The following is a 26361-nucleotide window of genomic DNA, read 5'->3' as shown; positions in this document are numbered from 1 at the left end:
GAGTATTATCGAACGTTACCCCTAAGATCTTTGGGTGACTGAGTCGGTAGTGTGACACCATCGACGCGTACGTCTGGCTTTGTCTACAAAAGAATGCATTTTAAATTATCGGCAAAAGCCGCTCGCACATTTCTTCGAATCAGATAAAGTTTTGTCACCGAAGGCAATAGATTCTTTATCGTTGTGTTTAGTTAGATTAGACAAGGATTTGACGGTTGACCACAATTTACCAACACCAGCAGAGAGGTTGCAGTTCTTTAGATGCTCCTCCCATTTGGTACGTTTATGTTCATTTACCAGCCGCATGATATCCAATTTAAGACTCCTAATAAGGGAGTCTCTAGGGTTGAGATGTTTCGCAAAGTCACGTTCTCTTGCTAAATTTGCGGCTTAAGCCGGGAAATGCGGTATGATTTCAGGTATTCTACCGCCCGGGATGAAGCGTGCAGAAGCTGAAGCGATGACCGTAGGGAACGCACGCTCGCCTTGCCGGACATCAGGCGGAACGGGAAGACCAGCAAAAGATTGATTTGTAGAGGTTGTGTAGTAGGCCGGGTCAATTTGTGGGGAGGCAAAAAAATTGCCCATTGCTCTGTGATAATCATATTCTAGGGATCAAAATAAGAAGCTTTGCCGAAGGAACCATACCTCTAAAACGAATTCTGATGTCCCCCAATTTGGGTCGACCCATTTAGAGTGCTCCAATCGAGTCCAAATGTATGACCGACCCCCACTAACTTTGGAGGCCCGACCCACCGATGCCAGTGGCACACCCCCTGGAACCCCCTGGGGGTTCACCATACAAACATTTCAAAAAATCGCCGGTTTTGCACTTTACATGAAAAAATCAGCGAAATGCATATGTTGTTTCTTTTTGGAGTTTATTTTTCTCTTTAGAAATTTATTTAGTCAGAACTTATGTAAATGAAAAAATTAATTTAACTTAGTAATAGAAATGAAATTAAAAAAAATTATTAGAAATTAGCGTTTTTTACAACCCTTTTAAAACCAAGGCATCACTGTGATGCATTTGCATGTCGTAAACTTAGTTGTGTGGGTTTTTTATTCAACCGTTTTAAAAAATGAAGGTATCACTGTGACACAATTGCAGATCGTAAAATTGCTTGTGTTGCTTTTTTTAAGCCACCACAAGACACAGCAGGTAGAATTGAAATTACGATTTCATTCTTATTACCTCGTCTCGTAGACCATATATAACGCAACAGTTTTTGTGAATGCATTAAGTCGTTGTGAAGAACTCAAAGTGTGAAGTGCTAATTTCAGATAAAAAAATATTTCAAAAAAAATAATAAGTGAAGTGGTCATTCCAAAACAAAAAGTTTACAATGAATCCACCATCCTCTACACCGCAAGATGAAGCAACTACATCAACAACTATCGAAAACCCAATGAGTCATATACCCAAGCATGATGTTACTGTTTTTGGGTTGTCTACTGATTTAACTGATCTTAATTTACCAACCCATCTGGATATCTTGAGATATTATTTTTACTTAAGCGAACGTGCTAAAACAGAATAAAAAAAGTTTTCCCATAAATCATTCACTATTCAAGTACAAGATAAGTTGATTGGAAGTGGGAAAAACTTGGTATGGAAATAATGCTGAAAAATTGTATTCAATAAATTGAATAAATTGCTTGACAAGTATCAAGAGCAAATCAAGAGAAGAAACAACACCCAACAATTTACAGAGTATGTAAAATCTCTGGAAACAATTTTTTACTTGTGAAACTCTTCCGGTTAGTTATTGCTATCACTCATTTATTATAATTGTCAACCATTTTTAATTATTTTATTATTATATATTTTCAGGTGGTGGACGGCTTCCAGAAATTTGAGTTGCAAAATATGCCCCCTGCTCCAGAAAAAATTGAATTTTCCACCGATTCGAAGTAATTATACGACATGGCCCATGCAATTTCTAGCGGCGTGGTTCCGGTGGATCTGGCTAACACAAACCAGGGAAAATTGTACATTCTCGGTAGCTCACCAAGGCCGCTAGATTATTGCGATTATATGTGACAACGGAAAATCCAGATGCAAATTTAAGAATTCTGGTTGAATTTATAATTAAATGATATGTGCCAATGTACTTCAATATCAAGTATTACAGCTCTGTTGTGTACGACAGTGCATTATTTTTCAAGTTCATTGGTTGGTCACGATTTCTAGAACCTCGTTTACGCAAAATTGTCAATCAAGTAATTAAAGATAATTCATATTATGTGCATTCGGAAAATATCTTATCAATGTTGTTTGATGATAGCAAAGAAAAGCGCGACTGTGCCATCAAGAAAATTCTACGCTATCGAACCGATGTTGACGAGCCAATGGAACTTGGAGTTTATAAAAAACCAGATATAAACTTTAATTGCACAAGTTATACGGAAATGATCAATTTGAATGATATAAATATCGTATTTGAACCACCATTCACGCGAAGCATTCCGTACGATACATTGAAAGAATATTTAAATCAAGATGATCCACCGTTTAATGATCCAAAAATTCCATCACACATACAAGGAATTCAATTGCTAGCTAGCGTTTCCAAACGGGTTATACCGGAAAATGTAGAGGCTGTTATGGCGACGACATTAGAGAGCCGTGCGAAATTGTCCAGACTTGAAAGTAAAAAAGACTTCAAACAATAATTTTTTTAGTTTCTTTTCTAGAACTCACTTAAATTAATTTTTTCATTTACATATGTATGTTCTGACTAAATAAATTTCTTAAGAGAAAAAATAGATATTATTATAAATAAATAATAAATATTATTATAAATAAATAAATAAAAATAAAGAAAAAACATAGCCATTTAGCTGATTTTTTCATGTAAAGTGCAAAACCGGCGATTTTTTGAAATGTTTGTATGGTGAACCCCCAGGGGGGTTCCAGGGGGTGTGCCACTAGCATCGGTGGTTCGGGCCTCCAAAGTTAGTGGGAGTCGGTCATACATTTGGACTTGATTGGAGCACTCTAAATGGGTCAAAGTGGGATTTTTCAAAATTTGCCCCTACCCAAAAGTTCGACCCAAATTGGGGGACATCAGAATTCGTTTTAGAGGTATGGTTCCTTTGGCAAAGTTTCTTATTTTGATCCCTACGATTTTCACAGAGCAATGAGCGATTTTTAAATCGACCCGCCCTATTGTGTAGTCTTCCCAATTGGCTTTTTTAAAATTAATGAAAGTCCACTTTTCAGAGGTGATAAAATTGGCAGGTCGCTCAATTGAAAGGAGTATGGGCAGGTGATTAGAAGCTAAAGTAAGGATCGGTTGCCATTCAACGCAAGTCGAACTCTGGCAGTCGTCACTCTGGGAGTCAGAGTGCATTGGACCGATGCCTCGATCGTAAATATGGGTTGTAGCGCCGCGTTAGTTGGAAGCGCCATTTGGCGCGAGCAACAGCGGACGGTTGATGTGGGCTGCTGAGCAGCGTCGGTGCTAGAAGGTGGCGGAGGTACGTTTGAGAGCGAACCAAAAAGATTTTATAGAAATTTCGGGGGCGACGAACGTTGGGTTCTAACCCAGAACAGCCCGAACGATGCAACCATCTTTTACACGTGACACACTGGCAAGAGTATGACCGTCTAAGATAAATCATTTTCTAACATATGCAGCAGAACCACAGCCTGGGACCGGGGTTAGGTTCAATACCTTCCCGGAGCAGGAGGGCATGGAGCAGTCCAGCTGCAAGGAGCTGCTACGAGGATGACAATTTGTGGGAGGGACGCAACAAATTAAATGGGGTTACACTGAAATGAGAGCCCTTAGGTTAGGTTAGGTTTAAGTGGTTGCCGTCCGCATCGGAGCCTTTAGGCCTTTATAGGTCCATTGTGAAATCACACGGATTTGTTCCTACTGTCCTAATCAAACCACTTCGTTGAGTTTGTGAAGCTAACTAAGTGTCGTGTGTTGACCTCAACTATATCAGTCGGATATACGAGAAACATCTGGCCCACAAAACGTTGCCTTCGTTTACCGAGCGCTGGACATTCGCAGAGTAGATGCCTAACAGTTTCAGGCTCTTCTTCGTTGCCGCAGCTTCTACAATAATCATTAAATGGAGCGCCAATCCTTTCCGCATGCGGTCCAATACAAACGTGACCAGTGAGAAATCCTACAACTAAGGAAAGATCCCTCTTACGGAGGGTTAGAAGCCCTCGCTATCTCTTCTTATTCTATTCCGGCCATGTGAGTTTTGCCGTGTGGCATCTATCATGATGCTTCCTCCTGGCTTCGGCTTCCATCAGTAGAGCCTCCTTTATCTTGAGCTTGCAGGTAGAGAACGGCATGCCCAACCTCTTCCAGGATGGCGAAAGTGGAAGGGAAGTACCCTTTCTTGCAACCTCATCCGCCATTTCATTACCTGGTATGCCCTTATGACCCGGTACCCATACCCTGCGACAGCCTACTACAGTTTCAGAATTAGTTGTGACAGAGTCAAGGGCTTTAGGCGCTACCAGACTGTCTGAGAAAATATAAATGTGTTTCTGAGAGACTGCCTTCTGCCTAAAACAGGTCACAGCGTCTTGTATGGCCGCAAGTTCGGCCTGGAATATGCTACAGTGATCCGGAAGGCGAAACGATCTTTGTATGTACAATCGTTCCGAATACACATCCCCTCCGACCCTGTTGTCCAGTTTAGATCCATCTGTGTAGATCTGAATGCTGTCAGTAACCCAATCTGGGTCATTCACCCACTGTTCCCTCTCAGGGATTAATATCTCGCATCCCTTGTTAAAGTTGGTATGTGGTTTTGCAGAAATCTGTCCATTCTCGTATGTAGAATCTCTCAAGAATTTCAGCATGGTTGGAGTGAGACCATGTGGTCAGTTTCCTCAGTCTAATAGCTGCACATGCTGCATATTTTATGCATACTATATCTATGGGTACCTCTGCGAAGACAGTCACCTTGTAGCGGTGCAGGGGCTTATGCCGATCGCATTTGATACTAATTGGTCAGATGGGAGCGGCGCAACCGCGCTCACCTGACAAATATGGTCGAATGCTATCGGTAACCAGGAAGTGTCACCTCCTAGTCCAGGATGTCATGCGTCACCGTGCCCATTGGACTGGTTTGCAGCCAGGAGGTTCACAACACCGGCTGTATTATAACGGCGCCTCCCCAACACCGGGCCACCTTGGGGAGTAACCATGGCCTTACCGCGTCAAGGGGCTCTGCCGCGGCGGACCAACCCAGTTCCCCACTTAAATAATTTGACAACTACGCTTGCCACGTCAAGCATGTTGTCGTTCGACAATAATGGATAAAAAAACAAATAAAAACAACAAAAAACAAACAACAACAGCAACGCAACAAAGAAAACGGGCTCCAAGAAGAGCAGCGGGCAAAGCAGTAGCAGGCCACGCAGGTACTCCAGGAAATTCCTGGAGAGCCTCTCTAGAGAGGAGGCAATGCTCTTTTTAGAGCATATGAGGGACGATGAATCTCCCTCCACCAGCGCTGGAGTGCGCAGAGAACCGGCTCTTAAACCCGCAAACCCTAAGGGCAATACAGAAACCCAAGGAAAGCAACGCGGGCCAGAAGAGCATAGTAAGCAAAATGCGACGAAACCCGCGATCCCCAGAGGCATCTCGACCACTGGTGAGCAGCGCGGGCACATCAAAAAAGGGGAGCAGGAGGGGCAGGCGTCCAGGAACAAACCCGCCAACCATGGAGGGCCCAGTACCACCATAGAGCAGCGCGGGCCCCCCGAGGAAAGAGGTACACCAACTAAGCGTAGCTCCGACGGTACCTCTATACAAATGAGCGAAGGTAGCAAAAACAACCATAGCAGGCCCTCTAGGGAGCCAAGTAAACATGGGCGCTCACCGTCGAAGCAGGATTCTGGAAGCAGCTCACAAGGCAGCTGCGACAGGTCCAAGAAAGGGAGCGACACCGAGCGAAACCGGGAAGAGTGGAAGGGGCCCAACAGAAGGCATAACAGGGGCAGGCAACCTGCACTACCACCACCGGGCAGACCAGGATCGCTTACAGATAAATGGCGCCTGGGACTAAGTGGGTCTGGTACAAAATCGTATCTCCGATACCTTGAGGAGGGCCTGTCGCCCAGGGAAGCAAGAGCCAGGGCAGACGAGCACAGGCATAAACCAGCCCACGAGCACAGTACAGCGACCGCCGAACGGAGAAACAGAGTCGGAAGTAAAGAACAGCCAGCGGGAGCTGGCCAGCATACACCCGCTCCCGCTGGTAAGCGTAGGATCGGGCAGATCACACCGGAGGAAACTCCCATTTCAAAGAGGCAACGGGCCTATTCTCCGCAGAACACGGCAACCATGCGCCGGGAGAATTTGAACAGGGCGACTGGGAGACCCGCTGAAGTAGCACCAAGACAGCAGAGCTACTCGGACGCCCTCAGGGGTACCCGAGTGGCTGTGCTGCCCAGGAACTACCCGGCGGATGCCCTAAGTCAAGAGGACCTGACAAATCTCCAGGAGCTAATTATGGATGGAGTGTTCAGGGGGTGTGGGCATGCTCTAGTATTTTTCGGGGTGTACTTCCGAGCAGGGCTCCTCCTCGTTGACTGCGAGGACGAGAAAACCGCAAAGTGGCGCGAGGAAGTAGTGCCAACACTCGAGGGGTGGACAGGGTCACAATTATGCACAAGGCGCGGGGATGACATACCGCCCACGCATAACATGACAATGTTCCTCCCCAGGAGTGCGGACCGCCCCAGAGAATTTGAGATCCGGCTCCTCGCTAACCAGAACGAGGGCCTTAAGACGCAGAGGTGGCGCGTTATAAATAGCAGCGCGGAAGAAACGGGCCTACGTCTCGACGTGGGCATTGATGAAGAATCCTACCAGCTCACACGTAGGAATGGATTCAAGCTGCACTACAGGTACGGCTTGATCCAAGTAAGACCCTGGAGGCAGAAGCTACCAGGGAATAGTGAGCGGCAGGAAGACAAGGCGGTCGAGGACGCCGACATAGACAAGATGTCGGACGAGGACATGTCAGATGCGAGCACCGACACCATCAAGGCTCGTATGACTACAAACTCTCCTACCGCAGCGAGTAATAGCGATGAGGTCGCGGAACAAACGGAACAACAAATACCCACCACACAGGAGCTCAATGAGGGCTTTGACCTCCAAGAGCTGGCACTGGGCAAGCGGGATGACAGCGAAAGCGGGCTGTCGGATTACGACGACCCGATGAGGCCGGCCGGGCCAAAATGACCGGCTTAAGCATACAGATAGCCCTGACCAACCTCCACCACGCCATTGCAGCTTCGGCTGTACTGGCAAGGAGGTTTGCCCCGGATGATCTGGGCATAGCCCTCATACAAGAACCTTGGACATACAAGGGACAGGTGAGGGCCCTTAATGTAAGTGACAGTAGAGTAATTTGGGATCTCTCCCAGCAGAGACCTAGAGCACGTGTAATGCTTAAAGCAGATATTAACTATTTTTGCATTACAGAGTTTTTAAGTCGAGATCTGGTGGCGGTACAAATAGATGCGGAAGTCAATGGTGAAGACACCAGCAGTCGGGAGTAAACCGACGTTTGTTACGAGAGCTAGGGCAGAAGTCCTTGATATAACGCTCGGCAACAACCTAACTGAGAATATGATCTCGAGATGGAGGGTCTCAGAAGAACCCTCCCTTTCGGACCATAGAATCATAAGGTTTGAGCTGGGCGCTATGTCGGGGCAAACCAACCCTAGAAGAAATCCCAGGAAAACAGACTGGGACAGCTATAAAAGTAGTATAGAAGCTAACATAGATAGCCTTAAGAGTAAAGGCAGAAGTACCAATTATACCGAGTTAGAGAGCAGGGTGGAAAGGGCAAATCAGATAATGATAGATGCCTACAACTCCAGTTGAAGAGTCCCCTTGGTTAAGGGTAACAAGACAACCCGCCGGCGGTCGCATGACCTGATATTACTAAGGAGAAAGTCAGGAAACTCTTTAACGTGGCAAGGAGAACGGGCAACTGTGAGGAATACACCCAAAATCTAACAAAGTACAATAAATAGATAAGGAAAGCAAAAAGGGAAAGTTATAGGAATTTGCAGCACACCTCCAGCGGCAAGGCTCCACAAGGCCCTAGCCAAAGAGCAGAGAGAGATTAACCTAGCAATTAAGCTCCCAGACGGTACCTATACCGGAACGGTGGAGGAGCGAGCAAAGGATTTGCTGCAAGCGCATTTTCCTGATGCCTCTCCGCAAGTACCGGAACCTGTATTCTCCAGAGTGAGACCAACCCCACCAGACTGGCAATTAGCCAACTCCCTCTTCTGTGAGGCCACAGTCAGAAGGTCAGTGGAACCCTTTGATAAATACAAATCTCCGAGGGTGGATGCCATATACCGGCGCTAATGCAGCAAGGGACACAGATTATCCCACATCTCGCTAGGATCATAAGAGATAGCCTGGCACTGGATACATACCCATGATGGGGAGAAGAGTAAAGGTGGTTTTCATACCAAAAGCAGGTAAAAAGGACTACTCACAAGCAAAGTCCTTCAGACCAATAAGTCTAACCTCCTTTGTCTTGAAGGCAATAGACAAGATAATAGACCAAGAAATCAGGTCGAACGCCCTAAAGAGCTGGCCCCTACATCATAGCCAGCACGCCTACAGAGCAGGTAGGTCCACGGACACAGCTCTGTACCAATTAACATCTGAAATAAACGAGGGCGTTCGAAGCAGAGGAAACAGTGCTTTGCTCTTACCTCGATATTGAGGGTGCCTTTGAGAACACATCTCACGAAAGCATAAACATAGCACTGCATAGAAGAGGAATTCAGATGCCGATCCAGAGATGGATTGACAATCTACTCCGTACAAGAATCGCTGAAGCCCATGTAGACAAGAGCGCAGTTAAGATCAATACCACGAGGGGGTGCCCCCAAGGCGGAGTCCTGTCACCCCTTCTGTGGAGCCTAGTAGTGGATGAACTCCTGCAAAAGCTATCAAACAGTGGCATAAGATGCCAAGGATATGCTGACGACATCGTCATAATTGCAAGGGGTAAATTCGAGAGTACGCTCTGTGACATAATACAGAGAGCATTGAACATTACAAGGGGATAGTGCGCCAGTGTGGGGCTAAACATCAACCCATCTAAGACAACTATCATCCCCTTCACCAGAAGAAGGGTCCTACCAGCCCTGAGAGCAATAACAATAGATGGCGTGGAACTAGAATATGGAAGCGCAGTGAAATACTTGGGGATCATGTTTGACACCAAGCTCTTATGGAAACAACACTTCGACTCCATGAAGACTAGGGCCACGAGGTCTATCATGGTATGCAAACGTCTAGCAGGCAAATCATGGGGCTGTAGCCCACACGTGCTAAGATGAATGTATACCATGATAGTAAAACCTATGATAACATATGGCTCAATAGCCTGGGCATCAAGAACAACTCGGGCGACGACGAGGCAAGCACTGTCAAAACTTCAGCGACTGGCATGTGTGTGCATCACGGGAGCTATACGCACATGCCCCACAACAGCGCTGGAAGCTATCCTCGATCTAACCCCGCTGCATTTATCGATAGAGCAGTCAGCCAAGCGAGCCCTCCTTAATATCGTCAAGGAGGGCTCGGGCAAAGGTAAAGTCATATCGTCTCGGAACTTGGAGGAATTGAGAGAGAAGATCCCAATATCTCAACTCCCGAGGGATGATATCCTCAGGCAGATAGTATATGAGAAAAGATATAAAGTAGAACTGGGAGACAAGGGTACGTGGGAAGAAAACAGAATTGAGAGCATTCAGCAGCTAAACAGTATAGTATGGTATACCGATGGCTCGAAGACCCCAGAGGGGATTGGATCTGGAGTCGTTGGACCCAGAGCCAAGATATCAATACCCCTGGGAGCATACCCGAGCATTTTTCAAGCGGAGGTTTTCGTCATAAGCCAGTGCGCGGACCTGAACCTTCAGCGAAAATACTCCAATGAGAAAATTGCCATACCCAGTGACAGCCAGGCCGCCCTCAAGGCCATCTCGGCATTTGAAATAAAATCAGCACTAGTCCTTGAGTGCGTGGAAAGGCTGAATCAACTAGGAGCACACAATGAACTACTGTTGGCCTGGGTTCCTGGCCACAGGGGAGTCGAGGGAAACGAGCAGGCGGACAGCCTGGCCAGAGAGGCAGCAACGATACGCCCTATTGGTCCTGAGCCGTTCCTGTCAGTAGGCCCGCAGGAAATCAGGGGGCATCTATTAGCAGAAGAAAAGGAAAAGAGGGAAAAACACTGGCGTAATATGCCAGGCCTGAGACAATCTAGGCTACTGTTAGGGGGTTACTGCACAACTCGATACAGGGCATTTATAGGCCTCTCGAAAAATAACCTAAGAATTCTAACAGCTATTCTTACAGGACACTGTAGACTGAACAGCCACATGCAAAAGCTGGGTATAATATCGAACAACACATGCCGATTTTGTGATCGATCAGCGGAGACGGCGGACCATATCCTCTTGGAGTGTGATGCAATCTCAAGACGTAGAGCTAAGTTTATGGGCTCACCATGGCCGGAGCATTCTCACATCAAATCCCTCAAGCCAGGTGAACTGCTAGGGTTCATCAGAGATGTCGGCTTGGATGAGGTGTTGTGAAGCAGTTGAGGGCACAATAGACCAATGGTCGCAGTGCGATCCTCAATTAATTATCTATCTATCTATATCTATGGGTAGTAGGTACAGTATTACATTCATAGCCTCCGTTGGCGTTGTGCGGATAGTTCCGCTTATGCATAGTAGTGCAGATCTTTGCACCTTTTGAAGAGCAAGAACCGTCGAGGATTTATTCAGGGCGGGCCACCATACCGCCACCCCGTATAGCAAAATCGGCCTAACTATGGCCGTGTATATCCAATGCACTATCATAGGGGACATACCCCATTTCCGCCCAATTGCCTCTTTACATGTGTAGAGGGCAACCGTGGCCTTACGGTTACGTTCCGTGGTGTTTTGTGTCCAGTTCAATTTCTTATCAAGTGTGAGCCCTAGATAGTTGGCGGACTCACTTAACTCAAGCACTGTGTTTGCCAGCACCGAAGTTGAGAGATGTGGTATCTTATACTTCCTCGTAAAGAGCACCAGTTCCGTTTTGTTTGGGTTCACGCCCAGATCATATCAGCGGCCCATGCTTCGACCCTTCTTAATTCCACCTGCATCATATCGCAGAGAGTTTGTGGAAACTTCCCACTTATCACCAAGGCAAGGCCGTCTGCATATGGTATAACTTTACAGCCCCTCTCCTCCTCTATGTCCCTTAACAGTTGATTTACCGCCAAGACCCACAGCAGAGGGGATAGGACTCCACCTTGGGGAGTTCCCCTACTGACGAACCTGATCACCGATACCCCTGCAAGGTCTGCCTGTACTACCCTGCATAGCAGCAAATGGTGCACAAGCTCCACCAGCTGAGATTCGATGCCCAGATCAGTCAGTACCTTAATGATCGAGTCGGGTTTGATGGTGTTGAACGCTCCTTCTATGTCTAGGAAGGGTGCCAGGCAGTATTCCTTGAAGAAGAACAATCTCTCTATGCACGATGTAATTTCGTGTAATGCCGTTTCCGTTGATTTTACCTTCATATAGGTGTGTTGTGCTTCAGAGAGTCGGTGATTCACTGCCTCCCTGATATATGTTTCCATCAGCTTCTCCAACACCTTTAGTTGGAACGAAGATAGACTGATGGGTCTAGGGTATTTTGGTTTCGCGTGGCACGCTTTGCCTGCCTTGGGAATAAATACCACTTTAGATCTTTTCCATGTACGTGGGATGCGGTTCAAGGTCACGACACCTCCTATTATAGCATATAGCAAGTTAGTGCTCATGCCAGTGATTTTTGCAGTTGCATAGGTGTAACTCCGTCCGGCCCTGGAGTTTTGAATGGTTCAAAAGATTGGATGGCCCAAGATATCTTATCTCTTGTAATTAGGTTGTGCAGTATAGGTTGCACTGTTACTTGTGTCGAGCTTTGTATATCCCCTGGTTCGTTCCTAGTCGCACCTTGTCGCCCTTGGTCGGGAAAAAGATCCCGAGTCGCTCCGGTACGAAGAACCGGCTGCCGTCGGAAGCGAAAGCACCTTCCTCGTTGCTTTTGCAGATGACGTGGCAGCTGTGACAACAGCACCAAGCTGCGAGCTGACACAGCTAAAATTAAACCAGGTCATGCGTAAAGAGGCGGATTCCCAATACCAGGAATATGACGGTTGGGGACCAGGCAATAGAAATACTCACTTCACGAAATATCTGGGAGTGAGGTTAGACAGTAAACTCACCTTCTCGGATCACATACGAGGAGCCTGCGCAGGAGGCAAATGGCAATGGCAAACACAGTCGATCCAAAGCCCTGTACAAAGAAGCTGCTTGCATCAGCCTCGGATTCTTTACTCTTATACGGTGCAGAAATCCGGGAGAACGCAATGAAATAGGCGTAAGAACCGAATCGCCCTTACCACGGTCCAAAGCAGAGGGGCGGTGCGAATAGCTTCGGCTTACCGCACGTTCTCGGCTGAAGCTGTCCTGGTCGTTTCGGGAACCATACCGATATATCTTCTCGCTAAAGAAAGAAAAGCAATTTTTAAATTTTTTTGAGCTCACAGGCCGATTTAGTTAAATAAAAACAATATATGTTGTTATTTGTTTATAAAAAAAAAAAAAAAAAAAAAAAAAAAAAAAAATTATTATGTTTTATATTAATATGTTATTTGTTTATTTATTCGATATAGTCACTAATCAGTCGTGCCGTACAGACGTGTTTGTTATCGCTCTGCAAGCTTTATCTTATTTCATCTGGTTTTCTGTTTTTCCGCCAATATTGGTGCAATTTATAGTTTCTGTGCTATGTGTGATAAGAGTTTTGGTCGAAGTGCGACTCTAATTGTGCGTGCGGTCGTTTTTGTAAAAAATTATACCATCGTACCTGCTGTGAAGGCAACATTTCCGCATACGATGTAGAATTGGTAATTAAGTACCGGCATCTCAGTTAATTCTGCACTGAATGCTTAAATTCCTATGACACGCTTTGTAAGGCATATGACACCGTCTTGGCTTCACATAAAGTTGACCTAGAATCTGCCTTGCTCACAATGGATGTTAAATTTAAGCTTTTGATTGAACAAATTGCAGATATAAAAAATGTTATTAACACTCATGTTAAATCAAAAGCGAATTCTAACAAAAACAACGAAGACTGTGTGGACGTGACGACAAATGGTATCAACAAAACATCAAGTATTGCCAGCTCTCTCAATGCTGCGAGGATGTTGCGCAGTGATATCAATAGTTGCGCGCTTGTACAACATGCTGTGTCGTTGTCGCCTTCTCTTGTTCTCCCCGTTCAACAGTGTATGCACTGCCATTTTTTCGACCGAACACCTGTTTTTGCAAGTGCTAATACTGCTGTAAATAATAGTGGGCCATCGTATACATTTCTTTCTACTGCTAACCCTGATAATGAAATGATTAATATGTCTTACGCCCTACAGCTCGCGGCTCCAGCTGTAACTGTTAATAAATCTACCTTAGCTAATGCCAATGCTGCCGATGATTCGACTGCTAATAACATTGCTCTTAACTTTAATGCTAATGGCATTGCCAAAAATCTGCAAATGTTGCTGTTGGTAAATCCAAAGTCGCTAGTAAAGTTAACACGAATGCCAAAGCTAATACTGAAAACACTAACTCTATTAACACTGCTGTTAACATTGGTGATGGAGGGGCTGCTAAGAAACCTAACACCCAAAAAGCTGCTACTAGTTCCGCCGCACCCGCCTTAAATATACCTGTATCGTCTTCACAAACTGGATCTGACATTCCTGGAGCGAGCCCTGATGCCCTTAGAACTGTGACTGCCGTGCCGCCGTAGATCAATTTTTGCTGCACGCTTTGCTGACTGAAAATGATGTTCAAAATTTCATTTTTACTAAACTTAATCTTACGACATCTGCTCATATTGATGTATTTAAATTTAACTTTAAATCTGAGGCAGATATATAGGCCAAACAAAAAAATTTAATCGTGGGAATTATGTGCTCATTGAGATAGGCACCTTGTCGTTGGTGTGAGGGCTTAGCCGAACTCCATAACGCCCGAGTATGAGGCGGAGCGGTTTAGGACTGGCATCTGTAGGGATTTACTACACGTTGTTATGAAATACTTGTTGTTAGCACTCTAATTATTCTTTAAAAATCGAGTTTCAAGTTTTTTATATCTCATGTTGTTTTTGATGTGAAAATTTTTATATTGGTTTTTGAATTTATATTGAACAAATATAATTGAATTGTATGTGATTGTTGAATAATACAGTTATTAACAAATATAATCGTGATTGCTGAATAATATAGTTATTAACAAATATAATTGAATTGTGCGTGTTCATTATATCTGGAAATTCATGAAAGCATCTACGCCGTTTCGCCTCATAGGAGGGCGGTAGGATATCGGTGACCAAGAACTGCCAACCCCCTAAACCAGGGTGTTATGCGGACCGTGCCTATTAGACGATTTGCAGCCAGGGTATGAATCCGGCTGTATTCGAACGGAGCCTTCCCGATAGCAGGCCACCTCGGGAAATATCATAGGGACACTGCTGCGGAATAGTAGGAATGGAGAAGGGTACGGAGCAGAGGAAGTAAGAGAGCTCTGTCGCAGTACCGTGCAGAACTAAGAATTGTCCAACGCATGGGAGCGCTTGGAATGAGATCATGAGGCGGTAGAAGTAGGTCGAAGGCAGTTCATAAGTGTTGCTGCGAGAATTCCTCGGTACTGCAACCGGTACGAGGAAGAAGCGTCGAATGGCAGAATGAAGAGGCAACGTTCGGCGGAAGGCGACAAGCCTGCTTTCAAAAGGCAGAAAGTCCCTGTCCTAGAGCTGCGAGGCAGGGCAGCCGCATATACAAGACAAGGAGGTCTAAAGCTGTAGGACAGATGGCCCCAATAGCGAAGTAGCAACTACCTCGAAAGCTGCAAGTCAGAGGGAGGGCATCAAAAGTGGCAAAATGCCACTCCGGCTTTCTCGGAGGTGCCAAAGGGAGATACCACTAAGATTCCGGCTTTTCCCGCCACCAACGGTGCCAAAAGTTAAAGTATGGACACCATGCGTGATGAAGTCGGAGTATACACTGTGACTTCTGCAGAATCCGAATATACCGACACAGGATTGAAAGGTACTTACTGTATCTCGGCCTACGGAGGAAGGTCAGTTCTACATCTTCCAAATAAACAAGCAGGCGGAGGATATATTGTACCCGCAGCTTTGCAAAATGTCCTGGGATACAGACAAAATTTACATCGGACTCAGGAAAAGAAGTCCCGAGGATAACAATCACACGCTAGAAGTAAGCGAAGTCGAAAAGGACCTCAAAAGCTTAAGCGAAAAAGGACAGGTGGAGGTAGCCGACGTCACCACGAAGGTGTTAGAAGAGGACCAACAGCCAAATGGTGCTGCGAGTCGCACAGAGGAACACCCGGCACAGCATTTACGACCCGAAAAAAGAAGTACCGAGGATACCAATTGCAATTTCCAGGAAGTGGGAGGAGCTGAAGGGGGCCTCGAAAACTCTAAACCAAACGGGCAAGGGGAGGACGAAGACGCCACGACGAAAGTGTTGCAGGGGGACAAACAGCCCAATGGTCATGCGAGTCTTACAGATAAACATCCAACACAGTAAAGTGGCTTCGAGCGAAATCCTCTTATCCCTTTAGGAGGGTTCGTTTTATGTGGCGCTGATCCAGGAGCCGTGGCTCTCATCGGGAGGGAAGGTTTCTGGGCTCAGCGCGTGCGGATTTGGCGTTTACTACGCGCAAACGGAAGGACGGGTCCGAGCTGCCCCAGCGGGTTAGGGGGTTAGAATATACCCGCGGTAGGTATGCCTGTCGTAAGAAGCGACTAAAATACCAAATAGATTCCAGGGGTTTGCAGCGCAATCCTTTCAGGTTGCCAGCGCAATATATAGCTTCTCCAAACCCAATTGTCAACCTCACCTATGCGTGGCGAATCCTGTTCCATTAAAAGCCGAGGCTCTGGTGAACCCAAACTCCTCATTGATGTAGGCAGTGGGAGGGCGGTATGGCTTAGAAGGTCCCATTTGGTCTTAACAAATCGTTCCCGAGATGGCCGGGCTTGGTACCGGATCTGCATCCGGCAAAGGACCATCAACTCGATAAAACTCGCCAAGGCCTTCAGGGAGTGTCCTTATCGCTACAACAACAACAACAAGCTGCAGTCATGGTAAGGAAACAGCTACATTAATTCATATATGTAACCCAATTGCACTACCGAGGACCTCGCAGTGGTGGCCGTTGAGCAGATCGAAGGGCGCAAGGACCACAGAGCGTGGCGAGGAGGAGATAACCGCTTCCCAAGGCAGCCGGTTCTATGTACTGGAACGACTCGGGATTTTTCCCGACCAAGGGCTGTTATAGCACTACCAGAATACGTTTTACATACGATGCACATTTTTATGCATATACAAATGCATATACAAGTATTGACCAGACACATAGCGACTCAAATAAATTATTTTAAACATAGCTTGAATTCAACATCATACAAACATGCCGACACACAAGGCACATATATGTTTACATTTTTCAACCCTAATTGTTAAAGCGTCACATTGACAAACACACTTATCGATCAGCGTGACTGATCGACATTGTCGGTTCGTCAATTTGACTGCCAAAATATTTACACTATAGCTATAATTTGGTCAAAGTAATAATATGCTGATTTAGCATACAGGCATTAGGAATGTAGACACTTTTAGTTTGTAAGTGTTAGTGTAATTATGTATATGTAAGTTAAGAAATTTTGTTATAAAAGGAAATGCATTTCGTTTTTGTTTTTATCGGCCTATTGATAAATCATTCAAGGTTCGAATCGAGCTCAAGGCCAGAACAATAATTTTTTTCTAATGATAATTATTGTTATTTTTTTTAATTTTTCTAAATTTGAAAAATTGTATTTTGTTTTTGGAATAGTAAGTAGAAAATTTTCCAGACAAACTGCCATAGCTGCGCAGATAGATCCATTTCGAAGGGTGCCATGAGCACTTGGGAATGTCAAACAAAGTAATTGACAATAAACAAAAATCCAGCATTATCAGTGATTTGCACCAGATGGCGCAACACTGAATAAATATAGTTGGTAAAAAAGAATAGAAGTAGCAAATTTGCCAGTCAAACAAACCACCGCTGTATAGCTAAATGGTTAGCGCACCATGCCCAAAGCGTACTGATGATGAAGGCTTAGCACCCTTCGAAATGGATCTATCTGCGCAGCTATGGCAGTTTGTCTGCAAAATTTTCTACTTACTATTCCAAAAACAAAATAAAATTTTTCAAATTTAGAAAAATTAAAAAATAACAATAATTATCATTAGAAAAAAATTATTGTTCTGGCCTTGAGCTCGATTCGAACCTTCAATGGAAATGCATTTCTCCAATAAAATCAATAATATTTCTACGCTACACATCAGCGTTTCTTTCTACTTTATTTTGAAGTTTACATGGCGATCCTGCCAGATCATTAGTAAAATCAGAAAATTTGCTGACAAGCAAAATTCGCTAAGAAGATCTAGCTGAGATCCTGCCACTTTGCTCGAGGAAGACCCGGTTAAAAATTAAATCCTGAAAAAGAGGATCAAATATTTCATTATAAAACGAGTTAAACTATTTTGAATCCATCGAAGATGATTAAACATAGCGATATGAGCAACTTACATTCAGTAATATTTTGAGACTTGGAGGAACAGTAACAACCACCAAATGACTGGCAGCAAATACAGAGAAGAAGCAGATTACCTGAAAAGAAGATTTTCATTGGCGGCATGACTGCATAACAGGGTGGAATATTACCTGAAAAGAAGATTTTGACTGGCAACATTCTGACTGGCAACAAGTTGGCGTAACTTTTATATATATATATATCTTATATTTTAGAATAAACTGAGCGGCCTTATGGACGCCTAACCATGATCACAAACTTTTGTTTCTGCTTAGGAATTTTTTTTATTAGGACTAGTTTAACTGAAAAAAGGAAGTTTGAAACTTATAAAAAAATAATGAATAAGTTCTATTAAAATATAAACAAAAATGTTTTGAGAAAAAATAAAACAGAATTATCAAGAAAAGTAAAATGTCCTATTAAATTTAAAAAAAAAAAATATATAAAGTAAAAAGCTACTTTACTAAATCTTAACGAAAATTTTTAAAATAGTTTGTTAAAGAAGAAAAAAAAGGTTTAGTTATTTCTTTGTTACGCAAGAAATAAAAACAGAAGAAGAATTTCACAGAGTATTTAAAAAGTGTGACGACACGATAAAAGAATTCATAGAAATCTCTGAAGAAATTCTCAAAAACCGTAAAACTGTTAAGCAAGGTCCGACACCGTTTACTATAAAGGGTATCGGCGACGGATTAAGCCTACTAAAAAGGAAGAAATTCCTAAGATTCCTACCCCAATAAATCGAAGAAGGAAGCGGGGAGGTAAACAGTTTAAAAAGAAAAAAGAAATAGCTGAAACCTTTAAGATACTAAATTTAACTACCAATACAATAGATAAATTAAAATTAAATGGAAAAATAAAAGTACTAAGAAATAGAAAGTAAACAAAGAAAAATGTTTAATTATAATTGAGTAAGTTGGAATGCCGAGGGATTTCACAAAAAACCTCATCAAATGGTGGGATGAAAATACAACATTAGAACTAGAAACTAGGAATTTAGAAAGAGAATTAAACAGTTTAAGAAAATTATGGAAGTTAATAGGTGTGACTAGAGGGCCTACGTTAGAGGATGTAATAAACCCTACAACTAAGGAGGATGTAGGATGATTAGAATGGTATTCCCTAATAGAAATTAAATTTAATCATAGTAGTATTGAAAAATATATATATTTACGTTTCAATAGATTAATAAAATAAAAAAAATAAAAATATATATGTATATATAAACCTTTTTGTAATTCTTTAAATATGGCATGGTGGAAAACCATAATAAATGGTATCCTAATAGGCATAGCAGGATACGAATTATGTAAGGAAACCTCTGAAGAGGAAAAAGTTTACAACAAATGGTCAAATATGAACCAAAATACGAATTAGAAAATAAAGAAGAAATTTCAGATAAATGGTTAACTATTTTTGTATGCGTAACTACATTTTTAATTGTCGCAATTGCAATTCTAATAAAAAATTATATAAATATCAAGTTGAGACAATTGAATAATGTACAACAGCGCATTTAAGGAAAAATTCGATATACCAAGAAATGAATACATGGCAAGAAATTTACGGACACATGTCACATGCTTGGCTAGGTGCATTGATTTGCATAATAGGGCTATTAATCATTGCAATAGCCACTTTATTCAGAAACCATATAAAATTCAAATATAGGCAATTGAAAAACGTGCAAGAGCGCGTCTAAATTTTTTTTTTCCTTTCAATTTACAATATCCAAACTCAAAAACTCAGACTCGAAGAACAAATAAATAACACTGGTCGACGGCCAAAATTTACCAGAGACGCCGTTATGAAATTCGTATGTAAAACCACCCCCTGATTTCGAAAATCGAGTTCATTTTTGATTCTATGGTACCGTTTTTGAGATATTTGCAATTTACCGTTATTCGAAAAAACCAAAAACATGGCTCCCTTTAATTACGTATATCTCACGAACGGGTCAAGCAATTGCAAAAAAGTTTACAGAATCGGAAAGACGATAAAATTTGCTATAAATGCATCATACATTGTTTTTGTTCGACCAGATAGTTTTCGAGATAGTAGTTTATCATTTCAGATTTTTGTTTTTTTTTTTTTATGAAAAAAATATGAAAAAATTACTCTTTGCGAGGGCAGCATTCCAAAACCACAACTTTTTTTCAGATATTTTTTCTTTACGCTCTGTTTAATTAGAAAAAAGATAAGCTATCATAGAAGAAAATCGATGCAAAACTACGTAAGTTATAAGCGATCAAATAAAAATACCCAGGTTGCGCAATTTCAACGTATACCTCAAAACGTATGCATGGTATAAAGAAGAGTGAAATATGTAGCTATGCTCTGTTTCGTTTAAAAGTTCAATTTATGAATGAAATTATCCATATTTTTTACTTTTTTTTAAATTTATTTATGTTTATACTATATTCAAACAATCTTTATCTTAATTTAATTTTACTATGTAGTCGAAATAATTATGTGTTCTACTTTGACGCTTATTCAGTTTAGGATCGGTTCCTATTATGAGAAACCAGCAGTACTCACCCATCATTGCGACGTCCCAGAATCCTTGATATCGATTCTCAATTAATTTCATTTGCTGATGAAACCTTTCGCCATGTTCGTCACTTTCGACGCCAAGATTTGCCGGAACAATGCTCAAATGTGAGTGCAGAAAGTGAATTTTTAAAGACATATTTACGCCTGGAAAGAAAATATTCGTTAGGTAAACAAGTTATAGAATTTTGGGAAATTAATTTTAATAAGCCTTTAATATTTAGCCATTTTCGCATAATTATTGATTAAGTCGTTCACTATCTGCTCGTAGTTAGGGCTTTTGTGTCTACGGAGAAAAGAAGTAACGACCTTTTCAAAGGATTCCCACGCTGCTGCCTCAACTGATGAGAATAGTCCTTTGAATTGATTATTGTTGATCAACTTTTTTATTTGTGGTCCAACAAAAATACCTTCCTTTATCTTGGCTTGAGAAATATCTGGAAAAATTGTTTTCAAAACAAAGTTTTTAATGAGACCGAGCTTGATGTGTAATGGTGGAAGTATGATTTTCTCTTTCTTGACAAGAGGGGTGTATTTGATGTTATCCACACCAACGGTAAACTCGACTCTTTCCGGCCAATCCTTTCTGACGTAGTGGTCCTTACGAGCTCGGCTATCCCACTTGCAGAGGAAGCAGCAGTGCTTGGTGTAGCCACTTTGTAGACCGCATAGCATTGCAACGACTTTGAGATCAGAACATATTTTCCAATCATGCTCTTCATAATTGATAAATTTGAGTAGTTTTTGCAGTTTCTCGTAGGTTTCCTTTGTATTTAGTGCATGTGCGATCGGGATAGAAGGCTTTTTGTTACCAATATGAAATAATGCAGCCTTCAAACTCAGTTTATTGCTGTCTATGAACAATCGCCGCTCTTTTGAATCATATGTTTGACCAAACTCTTTGAATAAACCAGGAATGTCGTTGCAGTAGCATATACTGTCTTTCTTGGTATAGTGTTTGGAAAATGGTTCGCGACGAGTTCTACAATATATCACCTTAACATCGGATGACACAAGTTTAAATTGTTGCATACGAGAAGTGTGAATCTCGGCCTTTTCCTTGGATAGTTCCAAAACTCTTATCCAATCATTAAGTTGTCCTTGTGACAGAACGTTTCTCTCGTTTCCCATGCGAAATTCAGTACAACTTGATTCCCCGCACTCAGATATTACTGTTGACAATGGAACTGGATCCGCAACTGCCGTTGAATGTAGTACTGGTAATGTCACTGTAGGTACGCTGGCATAGGTTACTCTTCTTGATCTTCCAACGCCAAGTACTTTTGTTTGGCAAATATAACACTCTATTGAATGGCAAGTGGGTTCTCTCGATTTCATTGGTGTATCAAATTTTATTTTCTGTCCTGATTCCGACTGAATCAATTCTACTCGACACGATGCACACAAAGTGTTCGGTGTCCATGGTTTTTCAACATTTTTAGGCTCAATGTCAAAATACTTGGAGTATAAAGTTTTGATATGACCTGAGAACACTCGTCGTCGCCTTATGATAGTATATTGGCCACACATGAAACAGAACATATCTGGATCGTTATTACACTAAAATTTTCGCGTCCCTTTACTCATTTTACTTTTTTTAATAAATCACGGTTTTGAAATTTGACTTATGAACTGAACTATCTCCGGCGAGCCTTGCAGATATCATGAAGCTTCAAGGCGCATTTACTCATATTTATACTCGGAACAAGAATAAAATCAAATCTTACCTAGACAGAAAGGTTCCTTTTTATACGAAGCCGGGAAAAGAAAATACTACCTGCTTTAGATGTAGGCTTTAAAAATTTTCTGTCTTATAATTTTGAAAATCTACCTGCATACTTACCCATAAGTGACGGAAATACATGTTTATAACTACATGCTACAGCAGGTTTCGAACCCAACCACTCTTCCTTTCGATGCAACCACTCTACCTACTATAAAATAATTCGAGTATTAAAAGTACTATTTGATTTATTTAAAGAAAAATATTATCATTGTTATGGTGTTATTCGTTTATCCGGATAATATCCCATTTGCACTTTATACCTTTAATATATGTATGTATACATACACTGAAGTTGCGCAACCTGGGTATTTTTATTTGATCGCTTATAACTTACGTAGTTTTGCATCGATTATAGCTTATCTTTTTTCTAATTAAACAGAGCTTTACGTAAAGAAAAAATATCTGGAAAAAAAGTTGTGGTTTTGGAATGCTGCCCTCGCAAAGAGTAATTTTTTTCATATTTTGTCATAAAAAAAAAACAAAAATCTGAAATAAGCTAATATCTCGAAAACTGAGCAAAAAACAATGTATGATGCGTTTATAGAAAATTTTATCGTCTTTCCGATTCTTTTGCAATTGCTTGACCCGTTCGTGAGATATGCGTAATTAAAGGGAGCCATCTTTTTGATTTTTTCGAATAACGGTAAATTGCAAATATCTCAAAAACGGTACCATAGAATCAAAAATGAACTCAATTTTCGAAATCAGGGGATGATTTTACATACGAATTTCATAACGGCGTTTCTGGTAAAGAGAAAAAGCTGAAATTCGTGGTCCAATGTAATTAAAATAGTAACCCTCAAAATATCGCAATCGACAGTTAAGGCAGCTTCACTAGCCCTGCCAAATTAAATGGCAAATCAAGAATTTGCATAATCTCTTTGAATGCTCCTGACATCTTTAAAGACAAAGATAATCAGGAAGCAATAGCAAAAATTCACAGTAGTTCACATGGAAATACCAACCACGAAGGCTATCACGGTAGAAAATATATAACAAAAATAATAATTATTTCAAATTATATTAAAAAAGAAACTCCGTGTCGGTGCAAAATTCAAAAATAAAACAATAATATTACCAACAACAGCAAAAATGAAGAAGTCACAGGAGAACCTATAAATATAAATAAAGCGCTATTTAAATTTGTAACAAGAAGACTAGTCGCGCTCGTTTTCATCTTAGGATAGAAAAATGTTAGCGTAAGAAATTTTCAAGCAACCAGATTGTTGACTAAGGACAATATTCGACCAGGCTGAAAAAAGTCGGCAATCTAGGACTTGAAAATAAGGAAAAACACAGTTGTCCTGAGGGACAAAATGGTGAAAAATAATGAAATATTTACTACAGTAGGCAAATTTAAAAATAAAAAAGTTACCCAATTTCTCTAAGGTCTAGTAATTGCACTAACCCTGGAGGTTGTGAAAGTAACATATCCCGGTAAAAATTAAATAATTCTTCATAAATATCATGACGATTCTGTCTTGGTGGCCGCCGCAGAAATTGCATGACATATAAGATCAAAGATATTGCTGGAAAATACGAAAAATATGAAAAGAACATTCAAAGATATGAAATTTTTTTTTGCAGCCACTGTACCTTCCTTTTAACCATTAACTGAACTACTACAATTATGAATTACCTTGCTCTTTTACCAACTACAGCTACTAAATTTTACGTATAATTAAATACAGATTTTTCTTCTAAGTTTAATATTACACTAATGAAATGAAATAACAATGAAAAGCATTGTTTAATAGAAATAGTTAATTTTAGAAACTTTAACCCCCGTTAAAATAGAAAATATGAATAGGAAAATATTTCTACTTTAACTTATCTACAAAATAAGGAAATATATATAAGTTTGGGAGGCCTCAGTTAGGAATAATTCATAAATTACCAGTATACGCTTTAAATACAATGCATTTTTTATGCATATACAATAGGCCGGGTCGATTTGTGGGGAGGCAAAAAAATCGCCCATTGCTCTGTGAAAATCATATTCTAGGGATCAAAATAAGAAACTTTGCCGAAGGACCATAACTCTAAAACGAATTCTGATGTCCCCCTTTTGGGTCGTAGGGGCAAATTTTGAAAAGCCCCACTTTGAAATGCCTATGTTTTTTCTTTTTGGAGTTTATTTTTCTCTTTCGAAAATTATTTAGTCAGAACATACATATGTAAATGAAAAAATGAATTTAACTTAGTAATAGGAAAGAAATTAAAAAAAATTATTAGAAATTAGCGTTTTTACAACCCCCTTTTAAAACCAAGGCATCACTGTGATGCATTTCCATGTCGTAAACATAGTTGTGTGGGTTTTTTATTCAACCGTTTTAAAAATTGAAGGTATCACTGTGACACAATTGCAGATCGTAAAATTGCTTGTGTTGTTTTTTTAAGCCACCATAAGACACAGCAGGTAGAATTGAAATTGCCCCTACCAAAAAGTTCGACCTAAAGGGGGGGATATCAGAATTCGTTTTAGAGGTATGGTTTCTTCGGCAAAGTTTCTTTTGATCCCTAGAATACGATTTTCACAGAGCAATGAGCGATTTTTAAATCGACCCGCCCTAATATACAAGTATTGACGACACACATAGCGACTCAAATAAATTATTTTAAACACAGCTTGAATTCAACATCATACAAACATGCCGACACACAAGGCACAGATCTGTTTACATTTGTCAACCCTAATTGTTAAAGCGTCACATTGACAAACACACTTATCGATCAGCGTGACTGATCGAAATTGTCGGTTCGTCAATGTGACTGCCAAAATATTTACATTACACTATAGCTATAATTAGGTCAAAGTAATAATATGCTGATATAGCATACAGGCATTAGGAATGTAGATACTTTTAGTTTGTAAGTGTTAGCGTAATTATGTATATGTAAGTTAAGAAATTTTGTATAAAAGGAAATGCATTTCTCCTATAAAATCAATAATATTCTTACGCTACAAATCAGCGTTTCTTTCTAATTTATTTTGAAGTTTACACTGTCATTTCAGTGTAATCCTATTTAATTTGTTGCGTCCCTCCCACAAATTGTCATCCTCCAACAGATCCTTGCAGCGGGACTGCGCCACACTCTCCTGCTCCGGGAAGGTATCGAACCCAATCCGGGTCCTTCTTCATTTCAGTGTAACCCTATTAAATGTGTTGCCTCCCTCCCACAAATTGTAATCCTCCCAGCAGATCCTTGCAGCGGGACTGCGCCATACTCCCCTGCACCTGGAAGGTATCGAACCCAATCCGGGTCCTTCTTCTTCATTTCAGTGTAACCCTATTTAATTTGTTGCCTCCCTCCCACAAATTGTCATCCTCCCAGCAGATGCTTGCAGAGGAACTGCGCCGTACTCTCCTGCTCCGGGAAGGTATCGAACCCAGTCCGGGTCCTTCTTCTTCATTTCAGTGTAACCCTATTTAATTTGTTGCCCCCCTCCCACAAATTGTCATCCTCCCAGCAGATCCTTGCAGCGGGACTGCGCCACACTCTCCTGCTCCGGGAAGGGAATCCGGGTCATTCTTCATTTCAGTGTAACCCTATTTAATTTGTTGCGTTCCTCCCACAAATTGTCATCCTCCCAGCAGATCCTTGCAGCGGAACTGCGCCATACTCTCCTGCTCCGGGAAGGTATCGAACTCAATCCGGGTCGTTCTCCTGACCCCGGTCCTGAGAAATGGTTTTGCTGCGTTTGCCGGAAAAGAATCTTTTGAGGTCATACTCTTGTCAGTGTGTTACGTGCAAGGGATGGTTGCATCGGACACGTTGCTCTGGGCTAGATCCCAAAACCCGACGTCCTTGTAACTTTTATACATCTTTTGTGGCTCATTGCTGTTCACGCCCAAGGCCGTCCCGTACTCTCCGACTCAGCGCCCCCAAAACCTTCCAGCAGCTCAGCCAGCCACAACAAGTACCCGCCCTTCTCCCCTCTTTTCCGGCAGCAATCGTGTAGGTCAGGGAAACAGACTCTTATTCCCTACCACCTTTTGCACCGTTTGCCAGCACAGAATATATATGTTTGCGTCATCCGCCCAATGAAGATCCTGCCATGGACGGTGCCAATTTCCTAGATGTTCTGGTCTCCGCGACGGCAACCACCCCAACGGGTTTCTTTGCGCCATGTTGCCAGGCCGCATACCCAAATACACCGGGTACCCCAATGCCTATCCAAGGACGTCTAGTCCCAGGGCCTCAACAGCAATCGCGTCCTGGCCTTCCACAACCCAGGCGTAGTCACCCGTCACTTACTCCCAGAGTGACGACGTC

General features: G+C 41.9%; 1 protein-coding gene across 12 annotated transcripts in view; it reads right to left on the bottom strand.

Annotated features, from left to right (window-relative positions):
• Positions 1-26361, bottom strand: part of tacc (transforming acidic coiled-coil protein) — a 593942-nt gene that overhangs the window by 459539 nt on the left and 108042 nt on the right. Inside the window, exons 1-2 of one of the 12 annotated variants that reach the window (XM_067759792.1) lie at positions 17879-17995; positions 17744-17824 (exon numbers count right to left, since the gene is read on the bottom strand). The exons of 10 other annotated variants lie outside the window; for them this stretch is intronic. Coding sequence is in view for 1 of the 2 variants with exons in the window: in XM_067759785.1 (XP_067615886.1) it covers positions 17744-17824 (81 nt within the window). In the remaining variant the exon portion in view is untranslated. Of the gene's footprint in view, positions 1-17743; positions 17825-17878; positions 17996-26361 lie in introns of those variants that run through there. One more of the 12 variants, XM_067759785.1, reaches the window with a different exon arrangement.

Source organism: Eurosta solidaginis, chromosome 1 (genome assembly GCF_040869045.1).
Source record: "Eurosta solidaginis isolate ZX-2024a chromosome 1, ASM4086904v1, whole genome shotgun sequence".
Classification (NCBI taxonomy): Eukaryota; Metazoa; Arthropoda; class Insecta; order Diptera; family Tephritidae; genus Eurosta; species Eurosta solidaginis.
This window is presented reverse-complemented; position numbering and strand designations above follow the sequence as displayed.